Here is a 25,313-nt window from a genome sequence, read left to right as displayed (position 1 = left end):
GAGCATCCAATGATAAATTTGCACAAGTCCATATTTTATGAATGATGTCCCCAGCATGTCCTTTTATGTTCTGAAACTCCACATAACGTGTGTGTTTGTATCTATCATACTAATTTCACTTTTATAGTGCAAACTATATCAAATTCACTGCCTGGATTCCCATCTACATCCAAGGAATGCTTGAAAGCTCTATGTTGTGACACAAAAAGTGTAAAATGTATGATAGACTTATGTCCTGAATGTAAAACTGTGTATGATTTGATACCAAATGACTCAGAATCACAATCTGTTGCTTGGTCACAACGGTCTGTAAGTGATGGTAGACCAAAACTTGCACAAGATAATGGGACTATTATGAGTGCAGCTGAATTACTTCAGGGAAAACTGAAACAATTTAGGTCCCATTTTTGTGTGAAAAATGTGCAAGAAGAGCACTTTCAAAACATGAAAACTAATATTTCAAATAAAGAATGTGTTTTACAGATGGAATTCGCCAAAAATTTTTCTATCATCCAGCAAGATGAAATTCTGTCAGTGCACTGGTCCTATCAAAAAGTGACCATTTTTACAGGCTGTGCCTGGACTAGTGATAGAATGGCAGCTTACGTGGTAATAAGTGACAGTTTGAAGCATGATAAATATGCTGTGTATGCTTTCATAAAGAAAATATTGAATGATATTAGAGCCATCAATTCAGGTATGAAGAAAGTAAAGATTTTCAGTGATGGAGCTGCAGCTCAATTTAAAAATAAATATACATTGGCTAACCTTACCTTCATCAAGGAAGATCTCTCCATAGATTTTGAATGGAATTTCTTTGCTACAGGTGTTAGGTTCATGATGGAGAAAAATTGCAGATTTAATTTTACTAGAATCACAGAATTTTAATGTTATCATTGTAAGAGTGAAAGATTCATGTTTGCACAAGTTGCAGCCTGTTACACAGTTCCAGTAATTATTTTCTCCATACATAAAAATATGTTTTTGTTAAGATTTATTCAGAGGATTTAAGTGACTGTTGTACATGCAGCCATATGAATTAAATGTCAAAATATATTTTATAGATGTGTTTTCGTAGTTTCAAAGTGTAAACTTTGCAGTCCAAATGTCAGACCTGTTACCCTGTTTTAATCAGCTAGCTTTAACAAGTGACATCATTAAGTTCCATGAAATCATAATAATTTCCTGCCTGTCACATTAATACCACTATCTGTTATATAGACACACGGTCATAAGTAGGGCCACCGTACCCTGTCCGGGTATGGAATGAAAACTTTTACCCAGCCCTAAAAAGTCATTATTTAGTGGTATTAGTTTTCTTTTATAAACATATGTTATGTAAAATCATCAATAACTGGGAAGATATTAGCTTAGTTACAAGAAAATGAAAAAAATAAATAAATGAATGTATCTTCTTTATATGCGAATATTCAAATTTATGGAAGTAGATATACTTTCCACCACTGGCAATCTCTTCTCCACACATGAAAAGAGGAATATTTTTTCTTCTCAGTTCCAGCTGGTCTCCTGTAGCATCTTTATGCTGTCTGCTTTGTTTCTTGTACAATAAATGAGGATACTGAAGGTGTACAATGGTATAATTATAATAATTCAAATAATAATTTTTAAAAATATTTGTGTATTGCTCCCCCAGTACTGTATTCATGAAATTAAGCTGAGACAAACCTGTAGGCACGGTACAGCCACATGTCGGTAGTGGTCCGATGGCTATAATCTTTGATGGGAAATCGAGCTACTCCCACACAAGTCCCTTCATTGCCTTTGTTCTCCTTCACAATCAGAAACTTCCACTGATAGCAACCTGTGAACACAAAATGACAATAACCTTCTAAAGTATTTTCTATTTTCCTATTTGCTTTATGTTGCACTGACACAGATAGGTCTTATGGCGAGGATGGGATAGGAAAGGCTTAGGAATGGGAAGGAAGTGCCCATGGCCTTAATTATGGTGTCAGGTGTAAAAATGAGAAACCACGGAAAACCAACTTCAGAGCTGCCAACAGTGGGGTTCGAACCTACTATCTCCCGGATGCAAGCTCACAGCCGCGTGCCTCTAACCGCATGGCCAACTCGCCCGGTAAAGTATAAAGATATAAATTTAAATTAAGGACTCTATCTTGAACAGATTGTTACTGGGGATGAACAGGTCAACTCTGGATGATGGCAGAGAAGCACTGAATGTAATTTTTAAAATTCCATCCTAACTACTAATGATATATGCTGAGCAGTTTGAATATTTTGCCCTGCAGGATATCTACTAGAAGCTAATGAAAAGAAATTACTGCATTTAAATACCCTTAAGGCTGGGAAGTACTGAATCCTTTGAGATTTTTCCATTTTCAAATTTATATGGGTTGCAGATGTTCACCTGGAATTCCTTGTATGAATTATCTTATCAAATAATCATGTCACTTCTGACACACACAACGTATGCCAGGATATGAAGAGCATTTTCCTAAGTCTGCTAGTCTAATGATTGATTTATTGATGATTGATAGATTGAATGATTAATTGATGTTTCAAAGGGGTAGACCTCAGTTTTGATTGAAGAAAGAAGTATTTTGACTCATCAGATAACGAGAACATAGTTAAAGGAAAGAACAATGAAAGGCAAAAAATAAAATACTCCTTACACTTTTGTACCAATACCAAGGAGATCAGAAGAGAACAACAATTGATCAATGAAGGTCATATAGAAAGATTAAGGCAATGTGTTTAGTACAAGTAAGTAAAAGCACTGTTAATACTCAGCTAGGGATTCATGGTTTGCTATCCCTTTCTCACAAGTTTTCAAAAGTTGTAGTCTAGCATTCAAATTCTGAGGCAAGCAATTAGGTAACATAAGATATAAGACAAGGGCAGCAATAATAAATGTACAGCAATAAATCTTACCCACTGTATGAGAATTTCACTATCACAGTCAGGACGGATGGAGGGAGGGAAGGAGGGAGGGAAGCAGCGTTGGACGGATGGATAAATATAATGATGCCTCAAACATAATAAAACATAACTCAACCATAAATGTCCCATATATAAACAGGACTACTGTTAAAAAAGGTACACTCACGTCCTCATATTCCTTGAGGCAATGCAGCTATTTTAAGGCAAAGCGAGGTGACCTGCATATACCTCTTTACCTGCATACCAGCACTCCAGCCAATCTTTTGTCAGTACCAGGAATCAAACCCAGGCCACCGAGGATGGCAGCTAATAGTGCTAACCATTACACTATGAAGGTGGAGAGGACTACTATTGATAAAACGTTGTTACTTATGCTTTAATCTAATAATTTACCATTATTATTATTATTACTAGCAAGATACCCGTGCTTCGCTACAGTATTATACTGAAATTTATAGTTAAATGCTTATTGTTTTATATATAATCCGCCAAAATTCGCGATCTGACTGGTTATCTGAGAGAATCCGCAAAAATTTGCGATCTGACTCGTTTTCCAATAGATTACGGCAAGTTTCCTCCCATTTTTCAATCTTTCTTTCCGGCAATCGATTTCGTACTTCCCGGGCTAGGTCCATGTATTCCACCCGGTCAATTGTGTCCCTAAATCTTTGCCATCTTTTCCTATAAGAATTTTTAATATGGATCAAATCCTTGAGGAGATCCGGCGTGAGTGCCTTGGCACTGATCCCGCGGATGGACTGCATTTTTAGCCATTACCCGTCCAGGACCCGTCTCCAGGGCGGTCTGCACATTTGACGACGGTCCAGAACATTATTATTATTATTATTATTATTATTATTATTATAGATGTTATGGACCCCATAGCAAGATGCAAGACCGCTACTTGGCGGTAAATTACATCCGCTGCCACTGTCATTGTTAACAATGTGACCAACACCATTGTCGCGCGTAGCCAAGTGTGCGGGATTTCTGGTGATACGAATGACATATTCCGAGCATTGTTGACCTTATTATAGAGGTGAACAATTGGACGGTCAATCTCATTCCTATCGTTTATTTCAAAGGTGTTTAAATTTTTATTTATATGCCAGGAGAATGTACTGTAATCTATGAACGTTCTCCGAAGAAAAAGATGGCTCTTGAAAACGAACCCAGGAAAGATAAAAAATGATCGGTTTATGATCAGAATAAGGACATCGGAAATCTACAGCCTGTTTTCAGTCATTCGACAGGGTCAGGAATGGAATGAATAAAGCCCCCATCTGGCGGCGGCAATAGGAATTGTGCCGGCTGCCGAAGCCTGTCGCACTCCTCTGGGGCAATGGATAATGAATGACAAATGAAATGAAATGATATTGGACAGTGTTGCTGGAATGAATGATGACAGGGAAAACCGGAGTATCCGGAGAAAACCCTGTCCCGCCTCCGTTTTGTCTGGCACGAATGTCTCATGGAGTGACCGGGATTTGAACCACATAACCCAGCTGTGAGAGGCAGGCGCGCTGCCACCTGAGCAACGGAGGCTCCTAATAAGTACATTAGGAACAGTAAAATCAACTATTATCACCTCCTTTTACACCCCACCACCGTTAAGTTTATTTACCCCCCCCCCCCCCCCACAAAAATGACAGAAAGGCCTGTTTCTTTATGTATAAAGGAGAGTCCGAACAAAAATGTTCACGTCTATTACCTTCAGTTTTGAGATATAAGTATCCCCATAAAAATAATTCACTTTTTTCACTTCCTTTCACAATCCTCCTCACCCCCAATTGAATTTTCCGGCAAAAACCTTGTTTCTTTAATAGTAAAGTATCTTCTAAATACCAATTATCACGACTCTAACTTCCTCAGTTTTTGATTTGTGTGACCTCATGAAAGGAATTCAACTCCTTTTCAATCCCGCCCCCCAAGATGATTCCCCCCCCCCAAAAAAAAACGCGTTTTTTTTTGTTTCTAAAGGAGATCAAAATACCAATTTTCACGTCTGTAGCTACTTTATTTTTTATTAGACGTAAGTATTCTCATACAATTAAGTCAATTTTTCAATTCTTTCACCTCCCCCCGCCCCCTTCATTGGATTTTTCGAGAATACGTGTTTCTTTACTTTAACGCAGAATCCAAATATCAAATTTCACGTCTGTAACATCTTCATTTTTGAGATATCAGTAGCTTAATTAAAATAATTCAACATCATTTTCAGTCACTCTACCCCCCCCCCCCCCCCCGCCAGCCAAGTGGTATTTCGGAAAAGTAAAAATACTCGTTTCTTGACTTTTAAGACTTTTAATAGAGATAAAAAGTACCAGTTTTCACTTCTGTAACATGTTAAGTTTTTGAGATATACTGTAGAAATTCTCATTTTAAAATTTCACCCTGCTTTTAGTTCCCCTTAAGTGGAGTTCCCAAAAACAAATCACCTATGTTTCTTTACATTTACAGGTGATTCTAAATACCGCTTTTTACGTCTGTAACATTTTACGTTTCTCAGGTATTCTGTAGATATAGTCTTTCAAAAATTTCACCCCAATTTATCACTCCTGTTTAACCGCCAGTAATTGAATTTTCCAAAATAATGCATGTTACTTTATTTTTAAAGGAGATCCCATGTACAAATGTTCAGTTCTGTAATATCTTCAGTTTCTGAGATATATGTATCCTCATTAATGGCATTCAACCAATTATTCACCCTTTTACACCCCCTCCTATTGGGATTTTCCGAAAACAAAAAGTACATGTTTCTTTATTTTTAAAGAGGGTGTTAAATACCAATTTGTACATCTGTAAACTTTTCAAGTTTTAAGATGTAGATATACTCATTTTAAAAGTTCACCCCCTTTTCACCCCCCCCCCCCCCCATATTTGGATTTTCCAAAAACAAAAAATACGTTTTTCTTTATTTTTAAAGGAGATCCCAAACACCAATTTTCAGGTCTGTAATATCTTAAGTTTCTAAGATATAAGTATCCACTTGAAAGGCATTCAACCCGTTTTTCTCCCGTTTTCACCCCTCCTAATGGGATTTTCCGAAAACAAAAAAATACGTGTTTCTTTATTTTTAATGAAGATTCTAAATACCAATTTTTACATCTATAGACTTTAAAAGTTTTGAGATATAGATACACTCATTTTAAAAATTCATCCCCTTTTCACCCTCCCATTAATTGGATTTTCCAAAAATAAAAAATTACGTGTTTCTTTATTTTTAGAAGAGATCAAAAGTACAAATTTTCAGGTCTGTAATATGTTCAGTTTCTGAGATATAGGTACCGGTATCCTGATTAAAGGCATTCAACTCCTTTATCACCCTTTTTCACCCCTCCTATTGGGATTTTCTGAAAACAAAAAAATATGTGTTTCCTTATTTTTAAAGACGATTCTAAATACTAATTTTTACATCTGTAAACTATTAAAGTTTTGAGATATAGATACAATCATTTTAAAATGTCACCCCCCTTTTCACCCCCTTAGCGATGGAATATCGAAAAATCCTCTCTTAGCAAGCACCTATATCTTAATATGAATGTATCCCCTAAATTTCATTTCATTGTGTCCAGTAGTTTTGGCTCGGCGATGATGAATCAGTCAGTCAGTCAGGACAAGTTATTTTATATATATAGATTATTATTATTATTATTATTATTATTATTATTATTATTATTATTATTTATCACAACAGTCATATCAGCACAACTGTCAGATAAAGAAAAAGAATGAAAGAATTGATCTCAACAGGGCTCCATGTAAATAGTTTTAACAGTGATGATGGACCTCAGAGTCCGAAAACCGGTTATGTAATAATATAGCGTGCTGATATGACTGTTGTAATTAATAATAATAATAATAATAATAATAATAATAATAATAATAATAATAATAATAATAATAATAATAATAATAATAATAAATTATATTATCAGCACTGTTTTTAATATGGCTTTGATATTTTATAATGATTATAATTAATTTAATTACATGTGTAGTGATTGCCTTTGCTCACAAACAGTGTATATAAAAATTAGAATTGGTGATAAGTACGCTTCGGATAGTTCCACACAAAAAACTTCAAATATGCAGTACACTTTTCATGAATATGCACTTAAATGTGCAATGAAAGTAATGCAATACTGACTTCATTTGATTGAAAATGCATCACCGAAACTCATAAAATACAAACACTTAAAAATGATATTATGTATACATCACATACCTCCATGATTTACAGCACCACTTGCATAGATAAGTAAATGCATTTAAACATGACATGCTGTAAAATACATGGTGTTCGTAGACCTTGAAAAGGCATTTGATAGTGTTGATTGGACCAAACTCTTTGAGATTCTGAAGGGGATCGGGATCAGACGCCGAGAATGAAGAATTATATGCAATCTGTATACAAATCAGTCTGCGGTGATAAGAATTGAGGGCTTTGAAAAAGAAGCAGCAATCCATAAGGGAGAGAGGCAAGATTCAGTTTGTCCCCCCTACTTTTCAACGTTTATATAGAAAAGGCAGTAAAGGAAATCAGAGAGGAATTTGGGAAAGAAATCACAACCCAAGGAGAGGAAATCAAAACCCCTTGATTTGCTGGAGATATTGTTATTTTATCTGAAAAGATCTGGAGAAATTGATTAATGGTATGAACAGTGTGGGTTAAGGAGTACAAGATGAAAACAAATAAGTCCAAAACAAAAGTAATGGAGTGCAGTCGAACGAAGTTGGGTGATGCAGGTAATATTAAATTAGGAAATTCTTAAAGGAAGTAGATGAATATTGTTACTTGGGTAGTAAAATAAGTAACGATGGCAGAAGTAAGGAGGACATAAAATGCAGACTAGCACAAGCAAAGAAGGCCTTTCGAATGCTCTCGATGGCAGTGAAGATGGTGTTATTGGGATGGTGACAACCCCAGTAGCAGGGAAGTTGGTGGCACAAGACTACGATAATTCAAATGAAAACGGTGATTAGGTTTACTGTGCGATAAGCCTACTCCTCAACTGACAGAGATAAATAACTGGCCTTTAAGTTTTTTCGTATTAATAATACGCTACATAAAACTGTATGCCCATCCCTTGTCCCTTTTCTCTACGGGATCAAGTATGAAGTGAGATGAATCTTCATAGCGAGTTTTTACGACTGGATGCCATTCCTGACATAACCTCATCAGAGGAGTTAATGAGATGGAACAAATGACATGATATAACAGTGACTGAAACTTACTATATTTACTGTATATGTAGGCCTAAAAGTCATGTGTTAACTGTTTATTGTCTACTTTATTTTTTAAATTTAGAAATGCTGCTTTCCAACAAAAGTAGGCAGTAAGACTCAGGATACAATCACAAATTTGTTAAAGAGTAATATAGAATACATTCTTGTACAATTTATTCCCACTAGTCACTGGACAAGATGGGAGATTATCGCATATTGGAGTCCGCTTCTTTTTGCTTCTATAAAAGTGTGGAAGAAAAGGGGGTTCTAATACGTGATGAAATATGGTACATCTAATCTACATTATCAATTGTGAATTAAATTAATTTTACTGGCACAAACCGATAACTTGGCAAATATTCACAATGTTTTCTTCATAACTGACTTGGAGGCATTGTGCAGTGCTAGTTATTCTATGGAAACTGAATTTATTATGTATAGCAGTTGAGGCTTTCATGGCTTGCGTTATGAACAATGTCTGCATTTTCCAAGCTTGTAGGCCATGGTCTAGGAGCATGTGATGATCCCAACATTTCACGGAAGACTGCATTCAGCATCTTCAAGGGTTCTGAATGACTTTGATGGTCACGAAGCTCTTAGTTGAATGGAGAATGGAGTAATGTCAGAATTCCACCTCAATATATAGAGCATGCTGTGGTCCGCCATGGTTGGAGGGTGGGGGTAAGTCGCTGATTAGCTGTTCTTCGGTCAGTGATAGTGCAGGCTATGGTACACAGCTCTTTCTTTCTTTTGTTCTTTCTTTCTTTTGTTCTTTCTTTCTTTCTTTCTTTCTTTCTTTCTTTCATTCATTTCCCAGGATTTTGGTAGTTAGAAAATTGTAAATACTGACAGTTGTCTGCTCCATTCAGTTGCTTAGTTACGAGGTTACAGTGATTGCATTGCGACTTCCTTGTCAGTTAGTTTTGTGATAGTTCAAGAAGTAGGACGTGGTGGAAGACGGTATTTACCAATGCTGAAAAGCCAACATGTTAATGCTCTGTATGCAGAACAATATTCCAGTAGATATCCCCGATCTCAACAATTAGATGCGAACTTCTTCAACCAATTTCACTGGAAGTGTAACACCCAGAAGACATAACAAAAACAAACAAGTAACTGGAGAACAGGGTGAAATTAATGTTCTAGCTGCTGTTGCTGTATATCCGCATGTTAGTTTCCATGCAGTCGCATGAGGAAGTGGCATGAATCAGGAAAGTGGACTAGGCGTATTCCACCCTCATAAGTTCCATCCGTATCATGTCTGTCTCTGTCAAGAGACATGCACTATTGGTGTGTAAACAATCCCCATTGGCTTCTGCAGGTGAAATATCACTGTCCATACAGTTGAAGTGTGTGGTGTGAAATAGTAAACTGTCAGCTCGTATGCTTTTTTTTTCATCGTAGACGGAACAGTAGATTCTTTAAAGTATCCCAGCCTCCTAACTGACCATTTTCCGCAGATGTTAGAAGATGTTCCACTGCAGACTAGGAGGAACATGTGGTATCAGCACGATGGCTGTGCAGCGCTTAATACGTACTACAGATTTTCTTCACCAATTATTTCCAAATCGTTGGATTGGACAAAGGGTATCTGCACCTTGGCCCGCCTGTTCACCCCCTTTGGATTTTTGTATCTCCGGGAAAGCTTACACTGTTTACTAGGACATACCATCTACACCAGATGATACAAAATGACTTATTACAGCTGCCTGCACTGCAATTTCTGATGAAATGCTAGAATGTATGGATCACTCTTTACATGACAGACTGGAGGCTTGTTTTGAAGCTGGTAGTTGTCATTTTGAACACAACCTTTGAAGGCAAATTCTCCTTCTTCTTCAAAATCTAAATAATTTGTTTATTCACTTTTTTTTCAGTTAGTGCTGGCACATGGGGCAGATGACTGCTGGTATTTACTTGTAATGGAATCCTGAAAATACACCATTGACATTGTAATTTACTCTAGTTTTATTTTGTTTATGCCAAATCTATGTATGGGCTACCATTATGAGCCCTTGGTTGCACTTCATTTCAGTGAACACATATCAATACCACCTTCAATTTTAGAAATATTTGGGGTGTAGTTTTAGGAGATTCACCCAGCATAACAAGTGGAGATATATTTCTCCCCTAGTACATTGGCACCGAATTATATTTATTGCATGATAGTACGTCCTTCCCGCGTCCAGGATGGGTCACGTAAAAGAAATCCTGACCAGTCTCTCAGGGTTCATGAATATATATTTTTTTACGTGGGATCAAAGACACACCAATACACCAAATAAAATTTCATCTATCAGCTGAGTAGATGAACGTCTCCATCCGATGTACAATTGGGTTGCAAGAATACACGATAATTCGACATCTTCATTCTAAGTTATCTTACACCATTGCAGAAAATTTTAAATGACACTTCATGTAAATCTTGACCACTATTATTTATTCAAAATAGAAATATTGGTAAAGGAAAACAAAATCATGAAGTTAAAATTAAAAAAAAAAAAAAAAAAATTAACATTTGACCTGGTAACTTAAAATATTTGTTAATTATCACTATTATTATTTCTCATCTTTTCATCACAATTGAAATGTGCTATTATCTTTTCTTTATACAACGATCATAAAGAAAACTGGTAAAATATTAAAAATCTGCACGGGAAATTGATGGTTACGTTAATGTATTACACTTATTTATACATATCAGTTTCTGTCAATGTTACTATTCTCAGCTGTTCTTAGGACAAGCTATTATAAGATTTATTAATCTTTGGTTGAGTTATCTCAAGGCATGGTTGGAGTATGCCATTATAAGCATCCGGAAAAGCGATAAGTTTCTTATTTATTAGCAAAAGTTTGCTTGTAATCAATTAATGTTACTATATTATTCAATATCATGTCTTATATTAACTTCCCTTTTACAGCATAAATTAATCATTGGATATAACAACGTATTCTGATCCTTAAGTGAGCCTAAATATGAATGTATGACCTCGTGTGAATCAATTAAAATATCTAGGGAAAATCATTCTCGAAGACATTGTGTGATATCAATTCAGTTACATTTCTATACAAAGTAGCAATCATCCACATTATCCTAAATTCTATGTAAGTTAAAAATGTCCAAGTGTCGAATACTCAATCTTAGGAATACCTTTTGATGATCTTATCCTATCACACTATTCAATAAAAGTAAAAACACGCATCATTATCATAATATATGGATTTTCAGTGAAGTATAATGTCATTAAATCATGAACATATATGATCCTAATTTGCATCAATCATTTCATCCCTCTCTTCAAATATTCCATTTCCACCTATTATTTCATCGTAGCAACACATATTCCTCCAATTTGTCTTTCATTTCTTTCATATAACAACATTGCATCTTCTTCATTACTCATATCAAATCATATCTCTTCTTATCATTCCAAATATTTCACATATTTACCTTTCTTGACGCACAAATAACCTTATCCTCGTATATTCATATCATTGGATCACTGTCTTCTTAAATGATATCAACATTTCTTCTGTCTGCTGTTATTTCCAGATCTAGTGCTATCCTAACTCATTATGATAACGTATCACCTATATGCATTTACACGCCTTTGCTGGCAGGACATAGTGTTTACAGTGCACTATGTCTTCTGGTGTGGGCTAGAGCAATTTTGTTACTTTCATTGATCTGTCTCTGTTTTATCCTTGGCTTTGACAATATGAAAATGACTGAGGTATGAGCGATGCTCGTAATGCCATTCCTTCTGTAGCCAGTCCCTGCTATGAATGGTGTGAAAATGTTGCTCATAGGGTCGGTTAGTACATACATTTCAGTGGGCTTGGCAGACTGATATGCAATAGCAACTTCTGAATCGGCAAGGAAAGCAACGGGAAACTACCTCGCTCCTCATTTCCCTAGTACGCCTCATCAGTGATGCCTAGGCCATGTATGACAGCTGATGGCGGAGCTGTTGAGGATCCAACCAGCCTTAGAGCTGAAGACTGAACATACACATACATACATCACTTGGTATATTATTAAAATCTTAGAATATTCTCCTCATAAGAACTTCAAATACCCTATGGCATAATATGTTTGTATTCTTTGCTTTCACTGAAATACTCTTATCACATTACTATATCAAATTTTCTAACTGGGGTTAGTTATGTTTCTTAAGAAGACTACCTATTCCCTTTATATCGATATAATAAATAAATCACTCACAAGAATCTAACACAACTTAGGTTATTTTTGAAGACAATAACGATAAAACATTAGGCTTTAACTACAAATCATCAATTCACGTTAATATCTACCAATCCTTTTTTATTTTAATTATGAAACTTATATCTTTTTCCTTCACTTCCGCAATGATATCGTTGCTCGTTCATCCTTCGCAGTTGTGGGTGATGGTCATCTTGCGTGGCTGGTTATCAAGATGTCATGTGCGGTGATGGTCCAGCTCAGGTTTATCCAGATAGCCTGCCTCACATCTTTTTAAAGAACCATGACGATCTTGACTTGTTCAATTACAAAGATAAAATACAATGATGAAATCAGCTGTAGCATATGAATGATATCAAAGCCTTCTAACATACTTTAACAATTAGATTTTGTTTAAGATTGCTTTGCGTAATTCTACTTTCTATCAGACCTCCAAGATGTCTGCAATTATCTCAGTTTATTTGTCATAAAGAATTGCTTTATGACTTCATACAATGATGATATTGTGTTATATCGACCGTTTGCTTCTCTGATCAAGGCCTTGTTCTTGCCCTCTCTAGTATGGCTAAAAACCAAATCTTGTCGAGTATTTTAGATATATTATTATTTATCAATACAGCCAGCTGTGGGCCATGTTTACACAATCTTCCTTCTGTCCTGCAGACTGATATCCTTTTCTTTACACTCTCGCCAAAGATTCTTGAGTCTTTGACTTCTTCTTGCTCGCTCTTCCACCGAGATGTTCCGTGACTTCACATGTTGCTTTTCAGACGCATTCCTCATTCCCGCAACCTTCTTCCTAAATGATGTCCTTTCTTTTATATCCTCCTCCTTGGTACCTATTTCTGCCAAATCATAGTGCACCTGTGTAAGCCATCCCAGTTGTTTTTTCCACTTTTCCTGCAGAAGAAGTATCTTGTTGGCCAATCTCTCAAGGTTCATTCTTTTGATATGGCCATAAAACGTCAGTCTCCTTTTCCTCATCACAGTCGTGATTCTTTCTTCTGTCTTGCAGAGCTCCAAATTCGATCGTAACCAGAATGTGTTTGGGTCACTCTTCAACTTTCTTGGGCCTAAGATTTTTCATAAGAATCTTCTTTCTGTTTTTTCAAGGCCTGGGTCAGCCATTCTCGTCAAGGTTTCTGCTCCATAAAGACACTCCGTTCTAACCACTGTGCAGTAATGTTTTAACTTGGCCTGAATTGGGAGGTACTTGGACTTATAGGTGTCATGACATAGTCTGAATGCCAACTTCATCCTTCTTTATTATTATTATTATTATTATTATTATTATTTATTTATTTTCCACTAATTGTAGGTACAATTTATGGATGGTGAATGGAGAAAGGGCATAGCCCCACATAGACGAAAGTGCCTCCATCACTGCCTTTAATCCGTCCTTTTCATCTCCATTGGGGGTGAGTATTTCTCCCAGGTATTTAAATTTTTGCACTCGCTGGATATCCCCATACAGTGTAACAAGTCTGTCCGTGTCGCCTTTTTTTTTTTATAGAATCCATGAATGCTATTTTTTCGAAGGAGATTCTTAATCTTGTTTTGACTGCAACATTTTGTAGTTCTTGAGCTTGTTTCTTGGCTGCTTGACGGTTGTCTGTAATAAGAACGACGTCGTCTGCGAAGGCAAGGCAGTCCAACATCATCACATTTTTTCCACGACCTATCTTTACCCCATTCTTCATAACATTTTCGGTCATTCTCAGTCTCCATTCCCTAATAACGTTTTCTAAAATGCAATTAAAGAGTAGTGGAGAAAGGCTTCCTTGCCTCAAATCCGTTTTTATCTCAAAGGGATTTGAGAGTTCGCCCATAAATTTGACTTGAGAAAAGGTGTTTGTAAGAGATTGTCGAATTATGGCCAGAGATTTCTCATCCACTCCAAAGACCTGCAGAATGTTCATGAGCACTCCGCGATCTATGGAATCAGATGCCATTTTGAAATCAATAAAGGTTATGATTGTCCTCTTCTGATTTCTCATTGATCTTATTTTTGTAAGTGATTTTAGAATATAAATCTGCTCAGCACATGAATGCCTTTTCCTGAAACCGGCGTGGTATTCACCAATTTGTTTATCTAGATGTGTTTCAAACCTCCGCTGCAATGCTTTGGATAGGATTTTGTATGCTATAGGACGTTAGTTTGGTCCCTTTTTTTGTGTAAAGGATGAATGAGTGCATTCTTCCAATCACTTGGTATTTCTTCTTTTTCCCAAATAAAAGCAAGTAATTCCTCTAGTTTTTCCACTATATTTTTACCTGCAAATGTGAATAACTCTGCAGTAATTGGATCTTTCCCAGGAGCTTTGTTGTTTTTTAGTTACTTAATGATGTCCCTAATTTCTTCCTTATTTGGTGTTAATGAATCCTTCAACTTGAATTGAGGCTCTCCAAACAGCAATCCATCTTCAGTAGCTTCACAGTTCAGAAGATTCTGGAAATAGTTGGCCAGATACTCGCTATTCTTCTTGTCACCAATAATGAGTTTCCCTTGTTCACTTTTAAAACATAGATTACCAGGGGAGAATTTTTTGATTTTGTTTTCAAACCTTCTGTAGAAATCTCTTGTGTTGTTTCTCCTGAAATTTCCTTCTATGTTGTGCAGCTGTTCTTTCTCATACTTTCTTTTCGTATTCCGAAGAATTTTTGCTGTGTGTTTCCGTTGTTCCTTGAAGTCTTCGAAATTATTGTGATTAGTACAGCATTTATTCCACGCTTTAGACCTTTCCCTTAAGGCTACTTCACAATCGTCATTCCACCATGGATGTTTCTTCTTTTTGGCAATCATTATAGTCTTTTCAGCAGCTTCTTGAATCCTCCTTGCCATTTCGTCCCAATTCGAAGATTCCAAGACCTCAGGTTCTCATTGATAGTTCTCGACAATCTCTTGGTTTATCTTGAGTTCATCAGTTCGATATTTCTTGATTTTGGGTGAAGGTCTCTTGAAGGACTTTGGAATAAACCTTATCTTGACTCTATCAAGGTAGTGGTCAGAATCTATGTTTGCACCTTTTTGCACTTTAACGTTCAAAATCTCTGCCGGGTTCGATGTCGCTACATGGTCTATTTGGAACTCCCCTAACATGGGATTTGGTGAACTCCATGTCATTAATTTCTTCCTTTCTTTCTTGAATTGGGTGGACATTAACTTGATGTTGAATGCTTCACACACTTCAATGAACCTTTCCCCATTTCTATTGGTTCTTGTATGCCCAGTATAACTGCCAACTATTTTCCTGTATTTTCTTTCCTTGCCAAATTGAGCATTAAAATCACCCATTAATATTTTAATCATATGTTCCGGAGTTTCCAACAACTCTTTTTCCAGGAGAGACTAGAATTCTTCGACTTTATCTGGATTTTTTTTGTTGTCCTCATTAATAGGTGCATGCCCATTGAAGATTGCATATGATTTGTTTCCACTCTTCAAGGTTAAGATGGAAAGTCTAGAGGAAGGTGATCGAAAATCAATGATTGCATCTATAATTGAACTGTGAACAAAAAATGCTATTCCTAGAATTGAAGGTGATTTTCTGTTATTACCCATTTTATATTCCCTGACCGCTGGTTATCCCTTTATTATCTTGTTCTTGCCCATCATAGATACTTCATTTGATGGGAATGTTGCTTCCTGTACAGCAAGTAGCTTGATCTGATATCTCCCCAGTTCTTTGCTAAGTTCCATCTATTTACCAACTCATAGGAGGGTATTGACATTCATTGTATCGAGGAAGTGTTTTTTCTTGGTCCTGATCTTGCGGGGTAAGGGATTCTCTGATTGATCCCAACATGATGGTGCAGGCCCCCCAGAATCCAATGCCCTGTTTAGACCAGACTCTAACTGGCCATGGATTTTACTGGCTGGAGTAGTTTCTGATGTGCGTTTTACCATCATGGTATATTGTGTGAATCATTTCACATGAGGGTGGAACCCGTAAGTCCCACAAAAATTAGAACCAGATTGGTAAGACCTGGAGCATGCTTAAACAGCCGATCCTGAACTGGATACAGATGCTGACCACAACACCATCCGCTGCGGGATCAGACGTGTGGATTTACATTTCAAAGATAGTTCTTCCAGTTTCTTCACCATTGGGATCCAAATTCCTCATCCGCTGCTGAAGCTGTTGACTATCTTCGTGAATGCTTTTTATTACCATCCCAAAAAGCAAGGATGCCTCTTCCGCCATTTCCGCCGTACCAATGACCTTTATCTCCGCCTTCACTGCCGTTGGGGTCTTCACTCGTAACCCTGAGCCAGGACCCTTACCAGATGATACACACCGGGTCAGTGTGCTCTGGGACTCACATAGTTAGGGGTGGCACTCCCTGGGCAGGGCTGCCTCCAAAGAGGGTCCGTACCTGCTACCTAAAATTTAAATATATATAACATGTTTTATATTAATATTCATGTATGTTTTGCGTTATCTTTGTTATTTTATTGATGTTAATAATTTCTTCTTAAATTATCTTGTTTTTCAATATTTTATAAGATTCAGCTTGCTTCTCAATCACGATACATCTGCTTCCTAAGCTTGTCTTTTCATTTCTGTCTCTTGTACAGTGTTGGTTCTTTTAACAATTCGAATTCTTATTTTGTCTTTATCATTGTCATTACGATCCTATATATTTCGTCATTACGTTATTCTGAACTTCCATGACATTTTATAATGTTATTCATAATGTTTAATTTTGTTGTCAGTAATCGCATTTATTCCAACTCGATTGAGTTTTATTTCAGTAATAGTGGTATGGCACAATAGCTTGCAGTAGTTTTGCTACCAGCATGCTGGCCATGCGGTATCCCGTCATTTTGAAACTTATAAAAATAGTTTTGTTCCCAATTATAGAGTACAAACAACGAGAATCCATAGTTTCTGTTATGTCCAGCTGGTGTACGTGAAGCAGAACCCACTCCTTCTGAATAAATCCATGCTGTAGAAAGCGTGCCATCCCATCAGCCGATCGCTAGCATTTGTTATGAGTTGTACTTCTGAACATAATACATAATGACTGGAAGCATTCTTTCGATAACTGCAGCTGCTGAAAGCCATACCTTTGTTTTTAAGTATATTTCATACTTGTCCTCTACATTTATCACACCAGGATTTACCTAAACAGCTGTAATTGAGATAAGAGAGACTGCATTGTTTAAGTTAGGCATGCTATCAAACGCCCGGATAGTGCCAGAAGTTCCATGACGAAAAAAAGGAAAGCTTGCCGCATTTATGGACATCTAAAGGAGTGGAGGTAATGTGTTTTTATTACCATAATGTCTGATTTTGTACATTCGTTGTCTCTATGTTTTTGTTGACACATAGTAGGACTATGATTTGTTAGGTACATTGACGGGCAAAATAATCATTATGATTGGATTGTTTTTATTACGTTTCAAACCTACTTTTCTCCAAAAATTACCTGTACAGGGGAGTGTTATGAGATATTAAATGATCACTTTGTTAATGATCTCACCTTCTATATTACCGTATTTAGGCGAATAATACCCGCATATTTTGTTTAAAAAATTGAGGCACGAAATTGGGGTGCGGGTTTTATTTGCGTCAATGTTGGCATTTATTTTCAAAATCAGCCTTCCTAAAGTTAGGGTGCAGGGATTATTCGGTGGCGGGGATTATTCACGTAAATACGGTAATAACAACCATGAATGTTTCTCAACTAAACTAAACTAGTGTCCTCATCCCGAGGTGGTGTCTGGCTAGATGGCTAATTGGTTAGCACGCTGGCTTTTGGTCCAGGGGGCTTGGATTTGATTTCTGGCCGGAGTGGGGATTTTAGCCTTCGTTGGTTAATTCCAATGGCTCAGGGACTGGGTGTGTGTGCCTTCATCATCATTAGAATTAGTCATAGGTAGGGCCTCACCCACATAGACGTCCAGGTTGCCTATACCTCGCCAACCCGAAAGATCTGCACCAGGCCTCTTTGTAGGCTACACGCCATGATCATCATCATCATCCCCAGGTGGTGCAGCTGTTTATAGGCATACCCCCAAAAGGAGGTGAGCTGCATGTACCAATTTACCGCATATCAACTTTCCTACCATTTTTAAATCACTTGACTACTGGGAATCAAACTCAGGCCCCGAGAATGGCAGTTAATTGTGCTAACTGTTACACTGACGGACATTCTTAACTACAAAACAAAGACACATCGCATAACTGATGCGTGCTTGCGATGTTCGTGTCAGACATACAAAACTGTTCACCTATTTGTGTGATATCATTGGAGCTGCAGTACGCTACGGAGGTGGACATTTCTTAACTAAATAACATATGTACCGCATGACTTCGATGCATGGTTTCATTGCAAGCTTCAGACAGGAAAAACTATTCACAAATTTGTGTAATGCCATCAGAACTGCAGTATGGCCTGAACCCGCTTCGAAGTGGAATTGTTGGTCATCTTCGATGAATAACGTTGGAAGTCTTACATGCGAGCTTTACTTTGTTCAATTTCTTTGATTGAAAAAGCCGAGGGGGTCTAATGCGCGAGGGAGTCTAATACACAAGGAAATATGGTATTTAATGTAGACTTTCAATTAGTAGTAGTAGTAGTAGTAGTAGTAGTAGTAGTAGTAGTACATTATAGTGAGAACCCCATGGTAGCGATAGCTTCTTTTATGCTGCTCAAAAATTCTTACATTAAACTAATACACTTTGGTTACAACGAGAATCCTTTCAATGTTTCATCCATTATTACAAATGATTTAGTGCATGCTATTTTTTCAGTCATCGATATTTATATTTACCTGTCAACTCACGATTCCAAACATGTAAGTTAGAATGAAAAGGGAGAACATGTTTTCACATTAAGTGCATATATAACGTATATGTATATATACTAGGTGCTGAAATCAAGTGAGAATGTGATACTTTCAAGATATGGCTGCGTGCATAACTGATTCCAGAGGTTATCCTCGTGCCTGTTTAAATTTCAGAAGAGCTATCCCCACGCAACTTTATAGCGAGAAGGTGATCATTACTCTACTGGGGCCTGAAGTATGCCTTCATGATACATGCACGCTTAAGTTAGAAGGCGACGCCGTTTGAATAGGAAAAATGAAATGTTTGCCGCAGAAGTCTCAGGAGCGGTACTATTTCAATTTTCAAGAATTAAAGTGAACATGCATACTAACATGGTACTGGAAAGAGAAAATGATTAACAAGGAAGCTGCAGTACGGAATTCATCAGCAAAAACGTAACTCTCGAACTGACCGATTACACTATGCAACAAATTTTAAGGTCACAAAAACTTCTTTCGAAAATGTAGGCGTTCTTTATGTATTTCGACCTCCTGAATTCGAAAATGATACTGAAAACATCCTATCACCCACAGTTTTTGCACAAATTGCATAAATTTGTAATTAATGGTAATGAAATTTAATGGTATTATAATAATATTCTGACTGATATTCTGAGCTTCATATGGGGTTTTAGTGTTTATTATAATAGACATGAAAACACCATATGAAGCTCGGAAGCGAGGTTGTGTAAACTCCCCTAACAGTTTTTGTTATATATGTGGTGAACTTGTCGTGAAAAAGGTCTACCATGCCTATTTCGGAGTGAAACTCGGCAACATTGATAAACCATAGGCTCCACAGGTCATGTGGATTGTGTGTGTAGAAGATTTACGACGGTGGGTGGCAGGAAAGAAGAAGTCATTACGATTTGGCATCCCTATGGTCTGGCGAGAGCAACAGGATCATACCGACAACTGCTACTTCTGCTCTTGTAAAGTAACTGGATTCAACAAGAAAAAAACAAAAAAAACAAAAAAAAAAAAAAAAAAAAACAAAAAAAAAAAAAACTATTGAGTATCGGAACAATATTCGCACAGCTATTCATCCTATTCCACATGGCCCAGATTTACCTATACCACAGCCTCTGCAGACATTAGATACGGATGACAGTGATGACATGGATGCCGTGCAGGAGACGGATGATACTGACTTTAAAGTAGGCACAGATGAGGCCCCTCTTCTGTTCACTCAGCCAGATCTAAATGATTTAGTCCATAATCTGAGACTGTCAAAGGATAAAGCAGAGCTCCTGGGGTCAAGACTGCGTGAAAGACATTTCTTAGCACACGGAACGTCCATTACATTTTATAGAAAAAGAGATTTGATATTCACGCAATATTTTTCTCAAAATGAAGTGTTAGTGTACTGCAGTGATGTAGAAGGTTTGATGGGTCAGTTCAACATTCTGTACGCACCCAGTGACTGGAGACTGTTCAATGATTCATCTAAAAGAAGCCTGAAGGCAGTTCTGCTGCACAATTGTAACATGCATGCCTCAATACCTGTCGGCCATTCTGTGCACCTGAAGGAAACATACGACAACATGATAGTGCTTCTTACTACCATTCATTATGAAAATCACAATTGGGTGGTGTGTGGCAATTTGAAAGTGTTTGATATGCTTCTAGGACAACAGACCGGATATACCAAGTTTCCTTGTTTCATCTGTGGATGGGACAGTCGTGCTCGTGACAAACATTGGGAGCAAAAGCAGTGGCCCCAAAAGTTGCAATTGGTTCCAGGGGACAAAAATATCAAGTGTGACACTCTAGTGGAAAGAGACAGAGTACTCTTGCCACCTCTGCACCTCAAACTGGGCATAATGAAGCAGTTTGCCAAAGCATTACCTAGGTGTGGCAACTGTTTCAAATATCTATGTAACAAGTTCCTCAACATGTCAGATGCTAAGCTGAAGGAGGGTGTGTTCAATGGTCCCGATATTCGGAAAGTAATGCTAGATGAAGATTTCCTTAATTCAATGAATGCCATGGAGTGAGAAGCCTGGACTGCCTTTAAGTGTGTGGTTCAAAACTTCCTGGGAAACAATCACAGCCCAGAGTATGTCGACATAGTGGAGAACATGCTGAGGAAGTTGAAAATGCTGGGATGCTCAATGAGTTCTCACCTTGACATTTTTTCCTCCAAATCTGGGTGCTTTAAGTGAGGAACAGGGTGAAAGGTTCCATCAGGATATAAAGGACATGGAACGACGATACCAGGGAACTTGGGATGTTCGGATGATGGGCGACTACTGCTGGATGCTTCACCGTGAGCACACAGAAACGCCCCATAAGAGGAAAAGCAGGGGCTATGCCATGACAACTAAGAAAGCATGGAATGAATTACATTAGTGCATGTTTTTACCACATTCTCTGTATGCATCTGTTCACTGTGCGCAAATTTCAATACATTGTTGGTTTAAACTTGTGTTCTAGTTCAGCATGATTCGTGTGCCATATATATATATATATATATATATATATATATATATATATATATATAAACTACTTCAATATGTGATATCATTATTAACAAAGTATATGTTTTGTGCCAAAACTGTGGGTGATATGATATTTTCAGTGTCATTTTTGAATTCAGGAGGCAGAAATACGTAACGTACACCTCTCTTTTGTGAAAAAAGTTTTTCCCTGTTGCATAGTGTTATTATTACATAACAATTTTAATATCTTCTTCTCTGATTTAAAAAAAAAGAAACTGATATAACAACAATCTACTATAGCAAATACCAATTTCACTGTTAAGAATTCTTGTTATAATGGAATTCTACTGTATTTATAATTAACAGAAAATGTTTTTCATAATTTTTCTGAAAATTAGGGTGTGGGGATTATTCGCATGTACTGTAGGCTATATAGTAATTCCTTTTCAAACTACAGTATGCAAGAACAATGGTAATTTGACCTGACTCACCGAAACATAAATTTAATATGATTGATTGAATGATGTTTTATTAAAGAATAGTTTGGAATAAACAGTTAGTATTGACGCAAGTGTAATAGACTAAGATAACTTGAAAACAATATTCTTTAACCCATGGTTAAATAATTCCAATATCGAGCTCAAATAATTATCATTATCATTATGACTTGAGGTATGGCTATGAAGTGTTTACATCCATTTAGTATTAGTATTATTATTTACATAGACATGTCATATGTACGGACAATCGTATTATTTGAGAGGTTACATCATGAAACATGTGCTGCATATATATTAATATGAGTTTAGTTAATGTACGAACACATAATTAGTAATATATAATTTATTATTACCTGTATATATGATGTGTAATTCAGTACAATATTGAGCAACACACTGTAACATCCAAAATAATGCTATGTATGACGAGAACAATGTAGAACCTTCCTTATATTGTAACTATGCTATTGGGCACACCAGAATTTACGAGAAGATACCTTGTGACATATCTTTTTAGAAGCCTGGCCAGGCAACATATATATAAGAGGCAGTCTTGATGGTGAAGTTAGTTGGAGTTGTTTTGATGATTTGTGTGTAAGTCGTATTAGCCATGTGGTTGAGTCAAGTATGTGAATTGGTTTTGTTGAGTTGGTAGTTGACATGCCTCTGGTGCAGTCCTCTTCTTATTCTTCACAATAGGCAGTTGTTCAAAATGGTGGTTTATTTATGTGAGTTTAATGTGAAAATAAGTTGTAAATAAATTAGTGTACGCAACTGACAGTATTTTATGTGCTTCTTTGTGGCTACACCAGTAAGTACTAAATTTTCCACAAATCCATTATGAGTTATTAATTTACAATTAAAATTATCTTGTTCACCTCTTGTGTTTAGAATCAAGACAAAGTTGTGATTTTTGTAAAAAGAAAAAAAGAAATTGTTATTTCTCACCTTCTGTTTGCATGGACTGAGTGACGAAATGGTTCAGAACGTATATATTGTATTCACTCATTTGTAGACTGTTGTGTACAAAATATTAAACAACCAATGTTTTTTCTTATTTTCTCATGTTTACTAATACACAACATACATTTTAATGATGAATGCATTAACCATACGAATGATTAATGTTCTCCTTTCAAATGGAAGACAAACAAGAACCGTTAAGAGGCAGCATTAAGCTAGGATTACTCCTGCAGAGATTAGATTCAATAGGTATACAGCAGGATATACAAGATGAGCCATAAAAGGAAGGATGTGATGCGAGAACAGAAAATGGAACATGTAATGAATTATAAAGGAAAATACACAAAGAACTGGAAAGGTCATATTCTCAAGCAAATCCTTACTACCAGCCACGAGAACGTTGATGGGTTGGGCAGCACCCAATCAAAACCTGTCTGGAATATGATGGTTAATGTTCAGTTTAATGTACACATGATGAACTGGTCCCAGACAAGATACTATTATCACTACTGTATGGAGTATATTTATCTTCAGTTCTATGTTTATGAATCTTGGTTGTATATAGTTCAGCTATATGTACCTGAGGTGAGAGCAGTGTTCCCTACACCATAGCCACGTCCACCTGGTCCATGCACCAGAGTCTGCCCACCTTCCACAGCACAGCATAGACACTTCTCTGGATCAAATCCCATTTCTTGTACAGGCACATTCTCCTCACACAGCTGATTATCCAACCAGAGATCACCTGAAAACAAAAAGCCTAAAAATTCATACTATGCACAAAAATAAGAAAACTTTCCTTTATAGATATAAATTATAGAAGAGATTTCAAGGTATTTATTTACATTTTATGGCCTTCATTGGACCACTCTAGCCAACTTTATACAAAGAATTTTTCAGTTTCCTGTTAGCCCAGTACTTCTTCATTCTCTCTGATCTTATCCTTCTTTCTTCATCGGAAATCACCCTTCCTATTGTCTGTTTGTTGATTCTGATTTGCAGTCTGGTTTGCTTGTTTGTGAGTTTCTTGATTTTGTCGGTTTGTAATTTCTAATTTGTAGTTCATCCATATCTTCCTTGATTTCTGTAATCCACTTAATGTTGCACTTACTATTCCATAATTTTTCTACTATTCTCCTGATGATCCTGTTCTCTGGTGTCCTGATTAGATGTCCAAAAAATGAAATGCGTTTCTTCCTGATTGTCCTCATTACTGGTTCTATTTCCTTGTAGACTGTTTCATTAGAAGCTACTCTCCAGTGTCCATCTTTTTGGTATGATTTGTTGATGCACGTTCTAATGATTCTTCTCTCTATCTTGAGAATTTTGTCTATTTCTGCAGTGTTAGTTGTTTTGAAGATGGTTTCGCTTGCATATGTTATTTCTGGTTGAGTGACTGTTTTGTAATGTTTCAATTTTGTTGCTATTGACAGGCCCTTTTTGTTGTAGGTATTCTTGGTGATATATTGTGCTCTGGTCAGTTTATTTATTCTGTTATGCCATGCTGGCTTTTTATTGAGGTTATATGTTATGATTTCTCCCAGATATTTAAATTTATCTACAATTTTGATTTATTGGTTTCCTTTGGCAATTTTGTTTATGAGTGGTGGGTCAGTAAACATGATTACTGTCTTTTCAAAAGATATTCCAAGACCAATTTTCTGTGCTATTGCCTGTAGTGATATAACTTGTTGTCTGGTTTCCCGAATATTGTTGGACAAGAGAGCAAGGTCATCGGCAAATCCTAGGCAATTTAAACTTACGTTGTCTTTGGGTCTTCCAATTCGGATGTTCTTTGGGTTACTCTTGTATCATTCCCTCATTATATTTTCCAAGGCACAGTTGAACAGCAGTGGTAACAAGCAATCTCCTTGTCTTAAGCTTGTTTTTATGATGAATGGCTCAGAGAATTCCCCTCTGAACTTGACTTTTGATTTAGTGTTGGTTAAGGTGAGTTCTAACAATTTGATTCATTTTGGATGGAGCCTAAAATTCCTTAAAATTTTCAACATTGAAGGTCTATGGATACAGTTGTAAGCATTTTTAAAGTCCACAAAGGTTATTGCAAGAGGTTTGTTTTGCTTCTTGTAATATGCTATGGCTAATTTTAAAGTGGTGATATGTTCTGCACAGCTTCTCCAAGGTCTGAAGCCCCCTTGGTATTCATCTAATTCTTCCTCTAGTTGCTCTCTGATCCT

The 25,313-nt window shown here is 36.7% G+C and overlaps 1 protein-coding gene across 1 annotated transcript in view; it reads right to left on the bottom strand.

The window, feature by feature from the left end:
- The window catches only part of LOC136858059 (probable E3 ubiquitin-protein ligase HERC1), an 850,878-nt gene that overhangs the window by 520,569 nt on the left and 304,996 nt on the right, over positions 1-25,313 (bottom strand). The window contains exons 27-28 of the mRNA XM_068225263.1: positions 23,696-23,860; positions 1,687-1,822 (exon numbers count right to left, since the gene is read on the bottom strand). Of these exons, the coding sequence (XP_068081364.1) occupies positions 1,687-1,822; positions 23,696-23,860 (301 nt within the window). The remainder of the gene's footprint in view (positions 1-1,686; positions 1,823-23,695; positions 23,861-25,313) is intronic.

The sequence above is a fragment of the Anabrus simplex genome, chromosome 1 (genome assembly GCF_040414725.1).
Source record: "Anabrus simplex isolate iqAnaSimp1 chromosome 1, ASM4041472v1, whole genome shotgun sequence".
Taxonomy (NCBI): domain Eukaryota; kingdom Metazoa; phylum Arthropoda; class Insecta; order Orthoptera; family Tettigoniidae; genus Anabrus; species Anabrus simplex.
The sequence above is the reverse complement of the archived record's forward strand: the minus strand, read 5'-3'. Positions and strand labels throughout refer to the sequence as shown.